The 18,138-nt window shown below is 39.0% G+C and overlaps 1 protein-coding gene across 1 annotated transcript; it reads left to right on the top strand.

Moving 5' to 3' along the window:
- The first annotated feature begins 1,093 nt into the window (after positions 1 to 1,093).
- Positions 1,094 to 12,915, top strand: myhb (myosin, heavy chain b). The gene is made up of 40 exons (XM_057846753.1): positions 1,094 to 1,212; positions 1,475 to 1,687; positions 1,859 to 2,002; positions 2,074 to 2,230; positions 3,673 to 3,700; positions 3,801 to 3,912; positions 4,001 to 4,093; positions 4,185 to 4,248; positions 4,338 to 4,436; positions 4,516 to 4,619; positions 4,854 to 4,992; positions 5,084 to 5,202; positions 5,294 to 5,443; positions 5,532 to 5,702; positions 5,781 to 6,087; positions 6,218 to 6,285; positions 6,384 to 6,471; positions 6,543 to 6,660; positions 6,738 to 6,861; positions 7,039 to 7,175; positions 7,274 to 7,529; positions 7,752 to 7,994; positions 8,079 to 8,255; positions 8,335 to 8,480; positions 8,686 to 8,776; positions 8,879 to 9,268; positions 9,360 to 9,486; positions 9,571 to 9,689; positions 9,779 to 9,975; positions 10,049 to 10,232; positions 10,321 to 10,486; positions 10,812 to 10,936; positions 11,022 to 11,330; positions 11,424 to 11,627; positions 11,710 to 11,835; positions 11,936 to 12,106; positions 12,185 to 12,289; positions 12,365 to 12,460; positions 12,545 to 12,676; positions 12,765 to 12,915. The coding sequence occupies exons 2-40, from the start codon at positions 1,487 to 1,489 to the stop codon at positions 12,783 to 12,785; spliced, it is 5,808 nt and encodes a 1,935-aa protein (XP_057702736.1). The 5' UTR covers positions 1,094 to 1,212; positions 1,475 to 1,486; the 3' UTR covers positions 12,786 to 12,915.
- The last annotated feature ends 5,223 nt before the right edge of the window (positions 12,916 to 18,138 follow it).

The raw sequence follows: 18,138 nt of genomic DNA, 5'->3' as shown, positions 1-18,138 counted from the left end.
CGGTTTTCAATTGTGCTGGCTTAGAGCCTCATTCTAAGCAAAAACCCCTGGCTTACTGAGACCATCTTTGACAGCATCACCTAATATATCTAGGGAATGTCGAAAGAAATACGATGAAACTCCGAGAATCTAACTTTAAGTAGCCATCTTGTCTTCCAGTGCAACTGGGATTCATCACTCAGTAAGGTACATTTAGGGATTATCTGTAACTGCCTTGTGTGTCCCTTAAGAGGAAGAAACAAGAATAGCTGTTGGCGCTGTCCTGAGAATGAATCCTTTGGCAACACTACCTTTCTTCAAAGCTCAATGGCACTGATTCATTTTTAATCATTTCTGACTTGTATGGACTCTGAAACAGTATATGAGTGATATTTCCTAGCTCCTCCAATACATACCAAGGGACCACTTTAGCGCCAAGGAGTATTAAACAGAGCTATCAGTCACGCCTTTGGCCTGTCTGCAACTGTTCACTTAACCCTTCTACACAAATTGCGTATTCATGTAGTTGAGTAGCAGATACAGTAGTTTTTCACCAACAAAATGCTACATTCACACCATACATATACTGAAATTTCAATTAAAAATGTAAAATCTTTATTTCTAAATCATTGCCACCACTTTTGAGGACACAATAACGTCATTTAGGAATATTTATTATTAATTATATGTATTTTACTATATATAATATAATTGTAAATTGCAACAAGTCACAGTTTTTTAGACGAACCCAGATCCTGGCAAGGATACAATATGCAAGATATAAAAATATTTCATATGGCACCAAGATGTAGGAACTACTTCTCAAGTAGCATGCCAAGGAACATGACCAAATACAGCAAGGTGCTTGTGATGGCATCCTGTTCTACAGTATAAAAGACAGCTTAAGCATCCATCTACTACAGACGTCCATCGAAGGTAGGTTGCTCAAAGTTAAGCTATGGCTACAATCATTATGTTACAAGATGCTGGTAAAAAGCTCCAGTTATCCTTTGTGTTCAATAAATGATTATGTTAAGTGGAAATGAATAAATAAGAAAGAAAATAGTTAAATGGAATAAATGACTTTTAAAAAACTTCATTTGAGTGAGATTATCATGAAGGAAAGCTATACATTGTAAACCCAATTGTGAACCTCATTATATTTGTGATAACTTTTTTCAGTCTGCTCTGAAGCCTCCCTGAATTTCTTCATACGTGGTGGTGTCCTCCAAGGTAAATTCACTATTAACACCTGGTGTATGAGGTATCATAATATTGTACTAAACTTAAAGGTGGAGGGCTATGCTTTACAATATAATGCACTGCCATGAACAAGTTTTCAACTTCACAAATTGCAGTATGTTAAGTCAGTACAAGATCCCTGTTTTACTCGAAATATATTAAACCATTTTTGAAGAGCTAACCACTCCCTTAACAAAAAAATACTGTGATTATTTTTGTTTCATTCTTCTTTGCTTTTTGGCTTTTCCTTTAGTAAAAGGCCATCATGGGTGACGCAGATATGGAGTGTTTTGGCCCGGCGGCCCTTTACCTCCGGAAGCCAGAAAGAGAGCGAATTGAAGCTCAGAACACCCCCTTTGATGCCAAAACAGCTTACTTTGTTTCTGAGGCCTCCGAGATGTACCTCAAGGGTAAACTGGTAAAGAAAGAGGGTGGTAAAGCTACAGTGGAAACTCTAAATGGAAAGGTGAGAATGAATGAAAAGAAGATGTAAACAGTGAATAATGAAATGGTTAGTGCATTAAAAATGACATGTTGTTATTATAGTGATATAAATTAAATTCATATGCCAAAATCTCTTTTGTAAAGTCACACTGCTTTGACGTTCAATTCTGTGACGCTTGTGTCTTTTTGGCAGAGTCTCACTGTGAAGGAGGATGAAATCTTCCCCATGAATCCACCCAAGTTTGACAAGATTGAGGACATGGCCATGATGACCCACCTCAGTGAGCCTTCTGTGCTGTATAACCTCAAAGAGCGCTATGCAGCATGGATGATCTACGTGAGTTCCATTAAAAATTGATCCACAGTGTTGATCATAATTGTTTCTGATCATATCAAATTGTTTTTCAGACCTACTCTGGGCTGTTCTGCGTCACCGTGAACCCCTACAAGTGGCTCCCGGTGTACGACTCAGTTGTCGTATCAGGATACAGAGGCAAAAAGAGGATTGAGGCTCCACCCCACATCTTCTCCATCTCTGACAACGCCTATCAGTTCATGCTGCAAGGTACTTTGAAATGACAGCTTCGTTTAATGTTTACTGTACATGCCATAATTATTCCAAGTAGGGATAGGAATCGATACGATTTTTACGATTCCGATTCCATTATCGATATTGCTTAACAATTGGTTTCCTTATCGAGTCTCTTATCGATTCTAATTCTGATTAATGGACTGTGTGAGGTTCTGGGTTCAATATGTTTTATGGTTCATTCGCCTCAGGGTGTCGGTTAGAACACAAGGAGCAGAGAGTGGAGTTGGTCTTTGGCTCTTTTAATCCAACTTGGCAACAGGCACAACTATATACAGGCAATGGCACTTGATGTGAGAATCACTCAATGAGCAGATGAGAGCAGACTGGAATGTGTGGGTATATGTGTGGTTCTGAAAGGAAAGAAATTACATCATATTAGTGCTGATGCAATAAACAATGCAAATTGATTGTAAAGCAGTCAATGACACACATACTTGACTCGCACGGTATCATGAACACAAAGGTCGGTGGGCGCGAGTGCACGCGCACAACCCGGAAGCACGCTGCGTGCACGTGCGGTCATCTTGGCCATAAAAGTGGCGAAAACTAAGCATTTTACACTCATATGGATGTACAACATCACCTTAAGATGCTAAACTAACACATTCCCTCTTAAGACAAATGTGCAACGTGAATATAATGTAAACAACGCTCTCCTCGCAACCAGCCGACGTTACAGTAAAAACACGAAACGGTCGCGCTGATAACGACTCTAACCTATCATAAGAACTTTATAACATGAAGAGGAAATACTTACATTCGTTGATGGACGCACACAGATTAACAATTCCTCGCACACATCCAAACAGGTGGCCGCATTCTGCTCGAAATGCGCTCTTTATGCCTATTCTCAGTCCCAGAATACGCAGGGCGTGTGACGTAGGACAATAACAGGAAGTAACTGACTGATTGCTATGGGAACGAACGTATACCAAGGAACCTTTCTAACAGGAGTATTAAAATTTCTTTGTTTAGGATTATTTCAGATGCAGATATGTTATATTTTTATTATAGAGTATTCCACAAGGGTTACGATAGACTTTTTGGGAATAATCACCATTACTTTAAGTAGTCTCATGAATAATGACGTGGTCTGTGAAAATCAATGCAAACTCACTCGGCAACGACTCTTCAGATTATACTCGGTGAGTGGTCCCTCTTTGAGTAATCACGTAGTCTTACTTGCTGAATTGAATTAGTGTAACAAGCGTAACTTGCGTGACGTAAATCATGCTGGTTGGAATCTATAAAAGAATCGTTAGATAAATTGCCAACTTCCCATCCCTAATTTCAAGTGACATATCGAAATGTAGCCAATAGGTATTCACAGCACTGCACTTCAAAACGATTTTTTACATTAGGAGTTCAACACAGCAGCTAGACTTACTGATGTAAACATGTTTGATACCTTGCAGATAAGGAAAACCAGTCAATCCTGATTACGTAAGTGCAAACAATTCTCAATATTTATTCACTTAGCAATTAATGCTACACTCAAATCAAATTTTTGATGAAATGCCTTTGAATGCATATTGTGACCCAGTGGAGAATCCGGGGCAGGAAAGACTGTGAACACCAAGCGTGTCATCCAGTACTTTGCGACAATCGCAGTGGCTGGAGCAAAGAAGGCTGAGCCAGTTCCGGGCAAAATGCAGGTGAGGGCATTACCTATTAATCTCAATTGCTGCTTGCAAAAGTCGAAAGTCTGTTTTGTGTGTGATTGGCAACTTTTCTCTTCTCTAGGGATCACTGGAAGACCAAATCATTGCAGCTAACCCCTTGCTGGAAGCCTATGGCAATGCCAAAACTGTGAGGAATGACAATTCATCACGTTTTGTAAGTCTTTGCTGATTTTTTTTTAATTTTTACTAAACCACAAAACAATTCATAATATCTGACTAAAAAACTTCAATTGATTTCTGTATAGGGTAAATTCATCAGGATTCATTTTGGAACCACCGGCAAGCTGGCCTCAGCTGATATTGAGACCTGTAAGTTCCGTTAATTAAACTAAGGCAATTTCAGGTTCCTTAAAGTTCTACAGGGAATAACTATGTTCTTCAACATTGAATCTATTTAGACCTGCTAGAAAAGTCTCGTGTGACCTTCCAGTTGTCTGCTGAGAGGAGCTACCACATCTTCTATCAGCTCATGACTGGCCACAAACCCGATCTGATTGGTGTGGATTAGTGGATATTATTGACATTTTTTGCTCACTCCTGCAAAAACATGTATGCTAACATTCATGCTTGTTACAGAGGCTCTCCTGATCACCACAAATCCTTATGACTACCCAATGATCAGTCAGGGTGAAATCACTGTCAAGAGTATCAATGACGTTGAAGAATTTATCGCAACTGATGTGAGTAAACATGCACATTGTACGAATTTGTATGTGTGTTTTGATGGTGCATAAAGCAACAATTTCCCTCAATTCCAGAGTTCACTTGTGTAGTTTTTGACTATAAGAGAGTCACTATCAGAGACACAGTGTTAACGTCAGTTCCAGTTCACTCTTCCACAGTATTGCACTAGAACTCTGTTGTCAAAATAGCAGTACTGTCTGTATCCTAATTATATGTATTTTCCATCCTAGACTGCCATTGACATTTTGGGATTCAACGCAGATGAGAAGGCAGCAATGTATAAGCTCACTGGAGCTGTTATGCATCACGGCAACATGAAGTTTAAGCAGAAGCAAAGAGAGGAGCAGGCTGAGCCTGATGGCACTGAGGGTAAGGGAAATACGCCTTTCAAAAGAAAACTCTTAAAATTATTTTGTTTTTTTAAAATAGATCATCAAATATTTCTGCTTTTAACTTCCAGTGGCTGATAAAATCTCCTATCTCATGGGTCTGAACTCTGCTGACTTGCTCAAAGCTCTGTGCTACCCCAGAGTGAAAGTCGGAAATGAATTTGTGACTAAAGGCCAGACTGTGCCTCAGGTATAAGAAGTGGGGGGGAAAATATTCACAATTAAAACTGACTTCACACATATGACAACATTCCATTCATGCCCTTCTTCTATCATCTTAGGTGAACAATTCAGTCTCAGCTCTCAGCAAATCTGTCTATGAGAAAATGTTCTTGTGGATGGTGGTCAGGATCAATGAGATGCTGGATACTAAGCAGCCCAGAAGCTTCTTCATTGGTGTGTTGGATATTGCTGGTTTTGAGATCTTTGATGTAAGTACGCATGCAGTGGAGTACATCAAAGCTGAGTCACACTTGTGTTCTCTTTTAAACTGTTGTTGTTGCTTTCTTGATGTGACAGTTCAACAGCTTGGAGCAGCTCTGCATCAACTTCACCAATGAGAAACTGCAACAGTTTTTCAACCACCACATGTTTGTCCTGGAGCAAGAGGAGTACAAGAAAGAAGGAATTGAGTGGGAGTTCATTGACTTCGGTATGGACTTGGCTGCCTGCATTGAGCTTATTGAGAAGGTACGGTATACAAGACAACAATGTCTACTTGGATATATATGTGTTTATCCGATAGTAAGAGACAAAATGTTGTTACAGCCAATGGGCATCTTCTCCATCCTTGAAGAGGAGTGCATGTTCCCCAAGGCTTCAGACACAACCTTCAAGAACAAACTGTATGACCAACATCTTGGCAAAAGTGCCCCCTTCCAGAAACCAAAACCTGCCAAAGGCAAAGCTGAGGCTCACTTCTCTCTTGTTCACTATGCTGGCACTGTCGACTACAATATCACTGGCTGGCTGGACAAGAACAAGGACCCCCTGAACGACTCAGTTGTTCAGCTTTACCAGAAGTCATCTGTGAAGCTGTTGGCTCACCTCTATGCCGCACATGCTGGAGCTGAGGGTAAGGTTATACTGTATGTCATCAAACTCTGCCTGTTATGTATCTACGTTTTTAAAATGCACTAGTAAAATTTTAATGGATCTGAAAGGATGGCCACAGTAAAAATGCACATGTCATGATCACATTTCAGCTGATACTGGAGGCAAAAAGGGCAAGAAGAAGGGTGGCTCCTTCCAGACTGTGTCAGCTCTTTTTAGAGTATGTGTCGTTCCCAAAATATATATATGTAGCATTTACTCTGGCACTTTATTCTTTCACAACTTGCATATTAAAAAGACTTTTTGTCAATATTTCAGGAGAATCTGGGCAAGCTGATGACCAACTTAAGAAGCACCCATCCTCACTTTGTGCGTTGTTTGATTCCAAATGAGTCAAAGACTCCAGGTACATATCGAGAGAATTTGGATTACATTAGAAGTATCCAAAACTCAATTGAATTTAACTTGTTTTTCAAGGTTTGATGGAGAACTTCCTGGTCATCCATCAGCTGAGATGTAATGGTGTGCTGGAGGGTATCAGAATTTGCAGAAAGGGATTCCCCAGCAGAATCCTCTATGGTGACTTCAAGCAGAGGTGCCGATTATTGTATTTTACGTAATCAGGAAAATTAACCAACTACTAAAACAAACCATTGGCTTTCCTTAAATCAGATACAAAGTATTGAATGCAAGTGTGATTCCTGAGGGACAATTCATTGACAACAAAAAGGCTTCAGAGAAACTCTTGGGCTCTATTGATGTTGACCATACTCAGTACAAATTTGGACACACAAAGGTAGAGTATGTTTGTCTTGGGTTTAGCATATTACTAAGGACATAGTCTTATAGTGTTTCCCTTTTGTATATACAGTACTATACAAATGTACACTTACTTGATGATCTCTCACAGTAATGTGTGATTGGAGACTTAAAAATTTATAATCATTTGTCTTGCATGACCACTATCTCTCAGGTGTTCTTCAAAGCTGGTCTGCTGGGTACACTTGAAGAGATGCGAGATGAAAAACTTGCCATCCTGGTTACCATGACACAGGCTCTCTGCAGAGGTTACGTCATGAGGAAGGAGTTTGTTAAGATGATGGAAAGGAGGTACAATATATTTAAATAATTAATAGCGTCGACAAAGAAAATCATTTATTCCATATCTTAATACTAACATTTGATTTGTGTGTAAAATCTCTTTTCAGGGAGGCCATCTACTCCATCCAGTACAACATCCGCTCATTCACGAATGTCAAGCACTGGCCATGGATGAAGCTGTACTTCAAGATTAAGCCTCTCCTGAAGAGTGCCGAACAAGAAAAGGAGATGGCCAACATGAAAGAGGACTTTGAAAAAACCAAGGATGACCTCTCAAAGGCATTATCCAAGAAGAAGGAACTGGAGGAGAAGATGGTTTCCCTTCTGCAGGAAAAGAATGACTTGCAGCTGCAGATCCAATCCGTATGTTGAAATGTTTACTCACTCACTCACTCACTCACTCACTCACTCACTCACTCACTCACTCACTCACTCACTCACTCACTCACTCACTCACTCACTCACTCACTCACTCACTCACTCACTCACTCACTCACTCACTCACTCACTCACTCACTCACTCACTCACTCACTCACTCACTCACAATTATTTATTTATTCAAATGTATTTAATTGTGACTCCAGGACAGTGAAACCCTTGCTGATGCAGAGGAAAGATGTGAGGGGCTTATCAAAGCCAAAATCCAGCTTGAGGCCAAAGTCAAAGAGGCTTCTGAGAGGCTGGAGGATGAGGAAGAGGTCAATGCTGAGTTGACAGCGAAGAAGAGGAAGCTGGAGGATGAATGCTCCGAGTTGAAGAAAGACATCGATGACCTGGAACTTACCCTGGCTAAAGTAGAGAAGGAGAAGCATGCCACTGAGAACAAGGTTTGACAATGTGCTCTGTGCAACCTTTTGCACTTTAAAATTCATTCAGAACATGGCTTCATTTATATTAACTGACTTGTACAGGTCAAAAACCTGACTGAGGAGATGGCCACTCTTGATGAGTCCATTGCCAAGTTGACCAAAGAGAAGAAAGCCCTCCAAGAGGCCCATCAGCAGACACTGGATGATCTTCAGGCAGAGGAAGACAAAGTCAACACTCTGACAAAAGCCAAGACCAAGCTGGAACAGCAAGTGGATGATGTATGTGTTGACAGGTTAACAATCTAATAACAATAATAATAAGAATTAACATTATAATGATACAAATAAATTCAAACAGCTTGAAGGATCCCTGGAGCAAGAAAAGAAGCTCCGCATGGATCTTGAGCGATCCAAGAGGAAGCTGGAGGGCGATCTAAAGTTGGCCCATGAGACCATCATGGATCTGGAAAATGACAAGCAGCAGTCTGATGAGAAAATCAAGAAGTGAGAAGGGGTTAAAATAATTCAATAATAAGAATGTAAAAGAATTGTATGTTTGTTGCGATATGTTAGCTCAAGCATTACTATAAATCGAACTGCAACGCCTGCCATACTTTAAATCACAATGATTACAGCTGTCTACAAAACGCTATAATTAGATCATGTCAGGAAATGGCACAATTGTAACTGAAGCTGTATCATTACACAGGAAGGACTTTGAATCAAGCCAGCTTCTTAGCAAGATTGAGGATGAACAATCCCTCAGTGCTCAGCATCAGAAGAAGATCAAAGAACTTCAGGTGGATTCCTGGAAGGCTAACTCACCGTGTGTCGGCAACCGTGACTTCAATGCCCAACTTAAGAAGAAAAAAAAACTTTTTTGTTTTTGTTGCAAATAACAGGCCCGTATTGAGGAGCTTGAGGAAGAGATTGAAGCTGAGCGGGCTGCTCGCGCCAAGGTGGAGAAGCAGAGGTCTGATCTCTCCAGGGAACTTGAGGAGATCAGTGAGCGACTTGAAGAGGCCGGTGGAGCCACTGCTGTTCAGATCGAGATGAACAAGAAGCGCGAGTCTGAGTTCCAGAAGCTCCGTCGTGACCTGGAAGAGTCCACCCTGCAGCACGAGGCCACCGCTGCAGCTCTTCGTAAGAAGCAGGCTGACAGTGTGGCTGAGCTCGGGGAGCAGATTGACAACCTTCAACGCGTCAAACAGAAGCTGGAGAAGGAGAAGAGTGAATATAAGATGGAGATTGATGACCTCAGCAGCAACATGGAGAATGTCTCCAAATCCAAGGTTGACTTTTTGAGCAACATACAAGTGAACAGTTTTAAAATTTGATAATGAGTCCTAATTTACCATAATTGCTGTTAAATAATTACTTCAGACTAATCTGGAGAAAATGTGCCGCACACTTGAGGATCAACTGAGTGAGCTGAAGACCAAGAGTGACGAACATGTGAGGCAGCTTAATGATGTTGGTGTCCAAAGAGCAAGACTGCAAACAGAACATGGTGAGAGATAACTTTAATAGCACACATAAGTGTTCATCAAGAAGATTAGAAGTATGATGTTTTATGATTTATTTATTCTCTTAGGTGAAATCAGCCGCCAGCTGGAAGAAAAGGAGGCCCTGATCTCTCAGCTCACAAGGAGCAAGCAGGCTAACATTCAGCAAATTGAAGAGCTTAAGAGGCACGTTGAAGAGGAAGTTAAAGTATGTGAACATTTTGGTTGACGTTTTTACGGGTGAGAAATAAATTTTCAGAGTTTTGTAACGTTCAATTAAATGTCTCCATTTAAAAGTCCAAGAATGCCTTGGCCCACGCTGTTCAGTCCTCCCGTCACGACTGTGACCTGCTCCGAGAGCAGTATGAGGAGGAACTGGAGGCCAAAGCAGAGCTCCAGAGGGCATTGTCCAAGGCCAACAGTGAGGTGGCTCAGTGGAGAACCAAATATGAAACGGATGCCATTCAGCGCACTGAGGAACTTGAGGAGGCAAAGTAAGTTGAATTAACATTAAAATTGGACTCTCGAGTACTGTTTCATTTTAATTTTATAAAACACTTTTCACAGGAAAAAGCTTGCCCAGCGTCTCCAGGATGCTGAGGAGTCCATCGAGGCAGTGAATGCAAAATGTGCCTCTCTGGAAAAGACCAAACAGAGACTTCATTCTGAAGTGGAAGACCTGATGATTGATGTGGAGAGAGCCAACTCTCTGGCTGCCAACCTTGACAAGAAGCAGAGGAACTTTGACAAGGTCAGTTTTGAAATTATTTATGGTGGAGTCAAAGGCGTAATTTAATTGTCATAGTCGTTATTTATGAACGAGTGTGAAATGTTTTCAGGTTCTTGCTGAGTGGAAGCAGAAATTCGAAGAGAGCCAGGCAGAGCTTGAGGGAGCTCAGAAGGAGGCCCGCTCTCTCAGCACTGAAATGTTCAAGATGAAGAACTCATATGAAGAAGCTCTGGACCATCTGGAGACTCTGAAGAGGGAGAACAAAAATCTGCAACGTGAGCAAAAATGTTTTCCTGAAGCATTATTATACAAATTTCAAGTTTCATCGTGGTTCATGCATCTCACTTCACTTTTTTTCCCAAACAAGGTGACAATGTAAATAATATGGAAAATTTACACAGTCACAGTAATGTGAATATAATTGCTTTTTTGCAGTATGGATTGACATATGACATAATGTCATAGTGGAATGACACAGAATAACTTTCATGATTTCTTTAAGCACTATCAACTTGCTTCATAGACATTTTAAAAAGAAATACAAACATGAAAAATGGATGAGAGAAAATAAAAGTCTCCTGTTATGATGCTTTATTGCAGAGGAGATCTCTGACTTAACGGAACAAATTGGTCAGACCGGAAAAACCATTCATGAACTGGAGAAAGGCAAAAAGATTGTGGAAACAGAAAAATCTGAACTGCAGTCCTCTCTTGAAGAGGCTGAGGTACGGGTCAAGGAAATGAAAATAAGATAATTTCAAACAATGTTGCACCAGCAAAAAGAAAATTGCATTTCCTCTTTTTTTAAAGGCAACACTTGAGCATGAGGAGTCAAAGATCCTTCGCGTACAGCTTGAATTGACCCAAGTCAAGGGTGAGATTGACAGGAAGCTTGCCGAGAAGGATGAAGAGATGGAGCAAATCAAGAGGAACAGCCAGCGTGTAATTGAGTCCATGCAAACCACTTTGGATGCTGAGGTCAGGAGCAGGAATGATGCCCTGAGACTCAAAAAGAAGATGGAGGGAGATCTGAATGAGATGGAGATTCAGCTGAGCCATGCCAACCGCCAGGCCGCTGAGGCCCAGAAACAACTGAGGAACGTCCAAGGTCAACTCAAGGTACAGTCGTAGTTATTTGTTGTATTATTCATGGTTTGAAATCAAAGTATTTTTGCTGAACCCACCAAACCTCTTCCTTTATTGTTCATTTAGGACGCTCAATTGCACCTGGATGATGCTATTAGAGGTCAGGATGAAATGAGGGAGCAAGTTGCCATGGTGGAGCGCAGGAACAACCTGATGCTGGCTGAAATCGAGGAGCTGAGAGTTACTCTGGAGCAAACAGAGAGAAGCCGCAAAGTGGCCGAGGCTGAGCTGGTTGATGCCAGTGAGCGCGTGACACTGTTGCACTCCCAGGTAAATACAAAATAAATAGAAGTCAACATCGAACTAGTGTTTTCTCAGTTGAACCTTATGGTATTCAATTTTTATAATTCAGAATACCAGCCTGATCAACACCAAGAAGAAGCTGGAAGCTGACCTTGTACAAGTCCAGGGTGAAGTGGAAGATGCTGTACAGGAATCAAGGAATGCGGATGAAAAGGCCAAGAAGGCCATCACTGATGTCAGTCACCTTGTTGCAATGCAGAGAAATAATTGTTGAATTGTTAAGAGTAAATAGGTGAACTGAGAAAAGTCTTTTCTCTTATTTCTGAACTCTGTAGGCTGCCATGATGGCAGAGGAGCTGAAGAAGGAACAAGACACCAGCGCTCATTTGGAGAGAATGAAGAAGAACCTGGAGGTGACAGTCAAGGACCTGCAGCACCGCCTGGATGAGGCCGAGACTCTGGCCCTCAAGGGAGGCAAGAAGCAACTCCAGAAACTGGAGGCTCGGGTAGGTTGTCCTGAAAAGCAAAACATGTTCTCATCCTATTTTGAGATGTGAAATAAATTTAATCTAATTTGTCCAAAGGTTCGTGAGTTGGAGAGTGAGGTTGATGCTGAGCAAAGGCGTGGTGCTGAGGCCGTCAAGGGTGTACGCAAATATGAGAGAAGAGTTAAGGAGCTGACCTATCAGGTAGGTTGAAACACTTTTTAAAATTTCCCTAGCATATGTGGACCAATAAATTATTGGTATAATCAATTACAACAGACTGATGAGGACAAGAAGAATATCCACAGACTCCAGGATCTGGTTGACAAGCTCCAGCTGAAGGTCAAGGTCTACAAGAGGCAGTCAGAGGAGGCTGTAAGTATATCCAATGGCAGGCATATTGTATTCTTCCATAAATCAGCAAGCAAAGTTATAACCTGACTGTGGCTTCTGATGCAGGAGGAACAGGCCAACACTCACCTGACCAGGTACAGGAAGGCTCAGCATGAGATGGAGGAGGCTCAAGAGAGGGCTGACATTGCCGAGTCCCAGGTCAACAAGCTGAGGGTAAAAAGCCGTGAAATGGTTAAGGTAATAAAATAAATCTACTTGTTGCAGTCAGCTTGAGAGCATCGTAAAATTAAATTTGACATTTATATTGTTTTCGCTTTCATTTCAGTCCAAGGATGCAGAGGAGTGAGCAGGAAACCAACGTGATGCAGCAAGACTCATAAAATATGATTTTCTTGTTGCTACTTCATGTTACAATTATATGTTGAACATGTGATTCTCTGTGTCAATAAAGGTAGATAGCTTGCTGCAAACTGTCAGCGTTTTGCACTTTCTTTCTCCTCTCTGAACTGCCTTTGATGCAAGGAATCAAACCCCATGATTTAAGAAAACTAAAAAAAAAAATTGTACCTTATCTGTCGTCACAAATTGCCTCTTTCGAGCTCAAAACTAAATCACTTTTTTTGACACTTTACTCTGCATACTCTGGAAAAGGTTACCATATAGGATGCATCAAAGTGCATTGAGCACAGGTGCTGCAAAGGAAATTAAATCTAACTGGGCTCCACCACGTCCCTATCAATCATGGCACTTTCATTACTTTTCCATCCCTCACATCGCCACTGACGTCCTGAAGGACAATAATTGACAACACCCCTTTACCTCTATCACACAGTATATCAACAGAGACTAACCAGGACAATTTAAAAACAAACTAACTAACAAACAAAACAAACAGTTTCCGAAGTAACTTCATCATGAAACTCCGAGAGAAGGTTGGTACTAGGCACCAAGACCTTCTATCCATCCATCCATCTATCTAGTGTTGGCCTTGGAATTTACGAGAAGAGGTAGAGGTCGGTCACAAACGTTCAAGTTTAAACTTCCTCTCAAGTCTTAGTCAGGTTTAGACCAAGTCACAAGTTGGTGGACAGAAACTCAGTCAAGATTGTTGTTAATTTCAAGCAAACTGAGTCAAGTCATTACTTCGGAAAGCCAGTTTGTTACTCAATTTATAAAATCTTACTTGGTCATGGCATACTACACTGAAAATTTATAACGTCTTAATTATAATGATTATTTTGCTAAAATCTAGTCAAATCATTCCTCCAGCTTGTTTTGACTGTTAAAGACTAGTTAACAGATTAAGGTGCCAGATTTATCCATGTACGTTCAGTAGATATTACTATTTGTTCTTTTTAAGCCGTTAGATCTAAAACTAAAACTCACCTAAATCAATAAAAAGGCCAACAGTGAGGTGGCTCAGTGGAGAACCAAATATGAAACAGATGCCATTCCAAGGTTCTCAAATAATGTTTTGAACAATATTCTTGACTTAAGAACATTTCTGACAAAAAAAGTTTTTTTTAAAGATTAAATATACAAATTTATTGCTCAAAATAAGTCTGTTAAGGTTATTTTCTTATTTCTTTTGCTTATTGCTTTTTCTTATTTCAATAAATCTAAGTGATTAAAATTTACTTCAAGCACTGGCAGGCAGATAATTTTACTTAATTCTAGTAGATTTACACTGAAAACAAGGGAATCTAACTAGTTTGGAGGATGTGTGTTTTTGCAGTGTATAGAATATAATACATTGTGAGACTAAGAATATACAGTGTACACTACAAATTTATAATGTCTTGGTTAGATTATTTTCCTTAAATCTATTCAAATAAGTTTCTCCATCTTCTTTTGAGTGTTAAAAACTAGTTAACTGATGAATGCGTCAGATTATTTCATTTACTTTAAGTAAATTTTACTATTTGTTTTTATGAAGCCCATACATCAAAAAGTTGGCAGTTTTTCACCTAAATCAATAAAAATTTGCTTTCAAATAATGTTTTGAACAATTATCTTGAATTAAGAACATTTCTGACGAATAAGCTTTTTTAAGAATAAATATACCAATTTAATGCTTAAAATAAGTCTGTTAAATTTATTTTCAGCTAGCTACCTTTCTTATTTCAAGAAATCTGAGTAAAATGTACTTCAAACACTGGCAGATAATTTCACTTATTTCTTTTTGTATACGTATTTACACTGAAAACAAGGGAATTCAAGTTTTAAGGAGCTGTGTATATTGTCATATATTTCGATGTGGTGCTTTCATAATCTCATTTGTTTTAATGTTCCAAAATTCATCTTTTAATTGGCTGTTACATATTGTCTGCTCTATTAATAGCATAACTGACAGTATCCTCAGTCCCTACTTGACCGGCAATTGGTATGCTAAACTTGATAGTATCAATATTGGAGTTGTTCACAAAGCATTCTAACCATGTTTGATTTTGTGAGCATTGTCTCCTCAGTGTGCTTACTTGCCTCCTGATTTGTGGCATCAACAAACCCCATTTCCAATGAAATGTGGCTGTTACGCAGAACATCAATAAAATTAGAATACAATGATGCCTGCAAATGTTCAGACAGGGTCACGTTTACCACTGTGCCACATCAACTTTTCTATTAGCAACATTCATCCTCTTTGATCTGGATGTCCATTATTTTCCAAAATCAATTTACAATGTGAACTCGTCAGAATACAGCACGCTTTATGTCAGTCCGTTTTAGACAAGGGGCAACCGCTTTTGTTTCAACCCAGCCATAAAAAGAAGGTATGTAATTATAATTATTATTCAAAATGTCTGTCATTTTTAGCTTAGAATCATTAATCAATGTCTAATATTTCGTTTTTTTTAAAAAAAAAAAAAACTTAAAAAAATATTTTTACTATTATTATATTTTAAACTTTTAAACAATGAAAAAAATTGGTGTCTGTGAATAAGTCACGGATATCTGCCTCATAGCTATCGCTTAATCTTTTGTTTGTTTTTTGTTACTGTTGCATTTTCCCTGATATGTTAGATCAGGGGTCCCCAAACTTTTTCCTGTGAGGGCCACATAACTTTTTCCTTCTCTGATGAGGGGCCGGGGTCAGTTTGTAACAGAAAAAGTGTGACGATTGCAGGAGTGCCTTAATGTAAAAAATTATTGTTTTTCACAAAGCCACAATCAAATAACCCTTTCTGGATTCTTCACGGAACAAAAGTAAATAAAATAATAATATAATATAATATAATATAATATAATATAATATAATATAATATAATATAACACTATTAATTAAATAGATAATAACCAAATAACCCTCTCTGGGTGGTTCTTCCCAGAAAAAGCCAGGAAATAAATCAAAGTATTAAAAAAATATATATATATATGTTCAGGGGGCCGGACCAAATGTGGAGACGGGCCTTATCCGGCCCGCGGGCCATAGTCTGGGGACCCCTGTGTTAGATGATAAATAACTGATCCAAACAAAGAAAAATTGAATGAAAAAAAAAAACATTTAAAAGTGTAAATATATGAAAACAAAATCTCGACCACTCCTTGATGTCTGCGATTTCTGCATCGTGACCCTTGTTATATTACCACGTTTCACCCATAAAATCCCCCAAAAATCCGGCTGTGGCCATTCACAGCTGTGTCTTGACACTCGATAATACATGCTACATGGAGTTTTTGGATGGAAAAGAGGTAAGTACGCAACAATATCTCGTTAAAATCATGGCATCTTTAATTCTGCTCTTGCATGCTCTCACCTCCAGTTGGGGTTTTGCTGGGTTTTTTTTTTTTTTAACTACCCTCCTGTTTTCTTCCCCCAGAAAATTGAGACTTTACGCTTTCTAATGATGTATCACACATGCATATAGGACAATTTTGAAATTTGAGAGAGAGAGAGCGAGAGAGAGAGAGAGAGAGAGAGAGAGAGAGAGAGAGAGAGAGAGAGAGAGAGAGAGGATATCGAGGAAAAGAGTGTCTAAAAGTATCTCAGTATTTTTATCTTAATCGAGTACGTATAGCAGCTAATTCATATTTTTGGGGGGAAAAATCATGATAAAGTTCATATTGATGCCCAGTTAAATTTAATATATATAGAGGAGGTTCTTTGCTGGAAAAACTCACTTTTTCAGTGTAATTTTTTTGGATCAATTTTAAAATCATTTTATAACTTTTTTCTTGAATGTTTTGTTTATCTATTCAAACATATTCCGTGTTTGGTCTCTTTCTCATTCATTTTCCGAGCCGCTTGAAAAATATATTTTTACCACAACAACGGTGAAGTGAGTGGAGAGGGTAAAAACACCACTTACTTAGAAGAGTAGTACTTTGATGCCATCTTGTGGCATACACAGTAAACCAACTATCGACATTATTATAATCATATTTCTCCATGTATTGAAAAGTACTAACATTTTGTATATATAAAGTAAAAGCTATATCGACTTAAGTATGGATTGGAGTGAAAACGAGTTACTTTTCTAATATTACCATTTTTAGGTTTTATATCATGTTAATTTTGTCTGTGTACTTGTTTTTTCTTCTTTCATCATCACAGATGCTCATCATAGAAAAGCAAAATATCGATTGATCGCAAAAATAAGAGCAAATGATGCACGCACATCTTAAAATGTTTGCAATTACCTATGAATGTGGAGAAAAAAAACACTTTTTCTTTCTGTTTAGACAAGCTGTGATCTGACTTCATTCTGAAGGTCCTTCTCACACTTCATCAAAATTCCTTGGCACCAAATCAAGCAACGGTTTCCCCGAAGCACATAAACAGAAAATATACTGTATATTATTTTTCAATGGTGAAATATAGAAATAAAAATATTCAGGGGTTTGTGGCATTATATTCTGCACCACTCATGCATTTGTATTTGTATCATTCTTAAAGTGTAATCTTATTTGCAAGTGAGCAGTAGCAAGAAGCGGGGTTCAGACAGAACTTGTCGCAAACCAAACAGAAGGCATACTTTAAGACAAACAGCCATTCAGTCTGACGTTCAAGCCCAAATGAGCAATTTTGTGTCTTCGGTGGAATGTTTTTGAACTGTGGGAAAATGCAGAAGAAACCTGAGAACATGCTTACCTCCAAAGAAGAAGCTTGGAGTATGGATGAAGTACGGATATATAGTGTAATTTTTGGACTATAAAATGCTACTTTTTCCCCTCATTTTGAATTCTGTGGCTTACAGTCCATTGCGGCTTATTTGTTGATTTATTTGGGTGAATAGATAACGCTTTATTTTACAGTATTGTCATAAGACTGTCATAAGACCGTCATAATTATGAGATGACACTATCATGGGCATTACTGAATGCTTATGACAGATGTCATTAAGTGTCATCCGGCAAATTATGTCACTAACTCCATTCACTGTATGTCCAGCTTGGATCTTTTACATCCATTCAAAAGTGAGATAATTTGCCGCATGACATCAAATAACATTTGTTATAAGCATTCATTAATGCCCATGACAGTGTCATATCAGAATTATAATAATAATAATAATAATAGATTTTATTTCTAAAGCGCTTTTCAAGCCACACAAAGACGCTTCACAAGAGAGATGGAAGCACACCAACAAAACAATCATAAAACGATTAAAAGTACGATAAAGAGACGTAGAGATAAAACAGAGGTTGGGATCATGGTGGGTAAGAAAGAGTGAACAGGTGTGTTTTGAGTCTGGATTTCA

The sequence above is a fragment of the Corythoichthys intestinalis genome, chromosome 9 (assembly GCF_030265065.1).
Source record: "Corythoichthys intestinalis isolate RoL2023-P3 chromosome 9, ASM3026506v1, whole genome shotgun sequence".
Lineage (NCBI taxonomy): Eukaryota > Metazoa > Chordata > Actinopteri > Syngnathiformes > Syngnathidae > Corythoichthys > Corythoichthys intestinalis.
This window is presented reverse-complemented; position numbering and strand designations above follow the sequence as displayed.

Bases quoted from the DNA above. Each gene is read 5' to 3' on its own strand.
- myhb (XM_057846753.1), top strand. From the start codon at position 1,487: ATGGGTGACGCAGATATGGAGTGTTTTGGCCCGGCGGCCCTTTACCTC. The intron at 2,231-3,672 runs GTACTTTGAAAT...GATACCTTGCAG, and splicing joins CTATCAGTTCATGCTGCAAG to ATAAGGAAAACCAGTCAATC. The intron at 3,701-3,800 runs GTAAGTGCAAAC...ATTGTGACCCAG, and splicing joins AACCAGTCAATCCTGATTAC to TGGAGAATCCGGGGCAGGAA.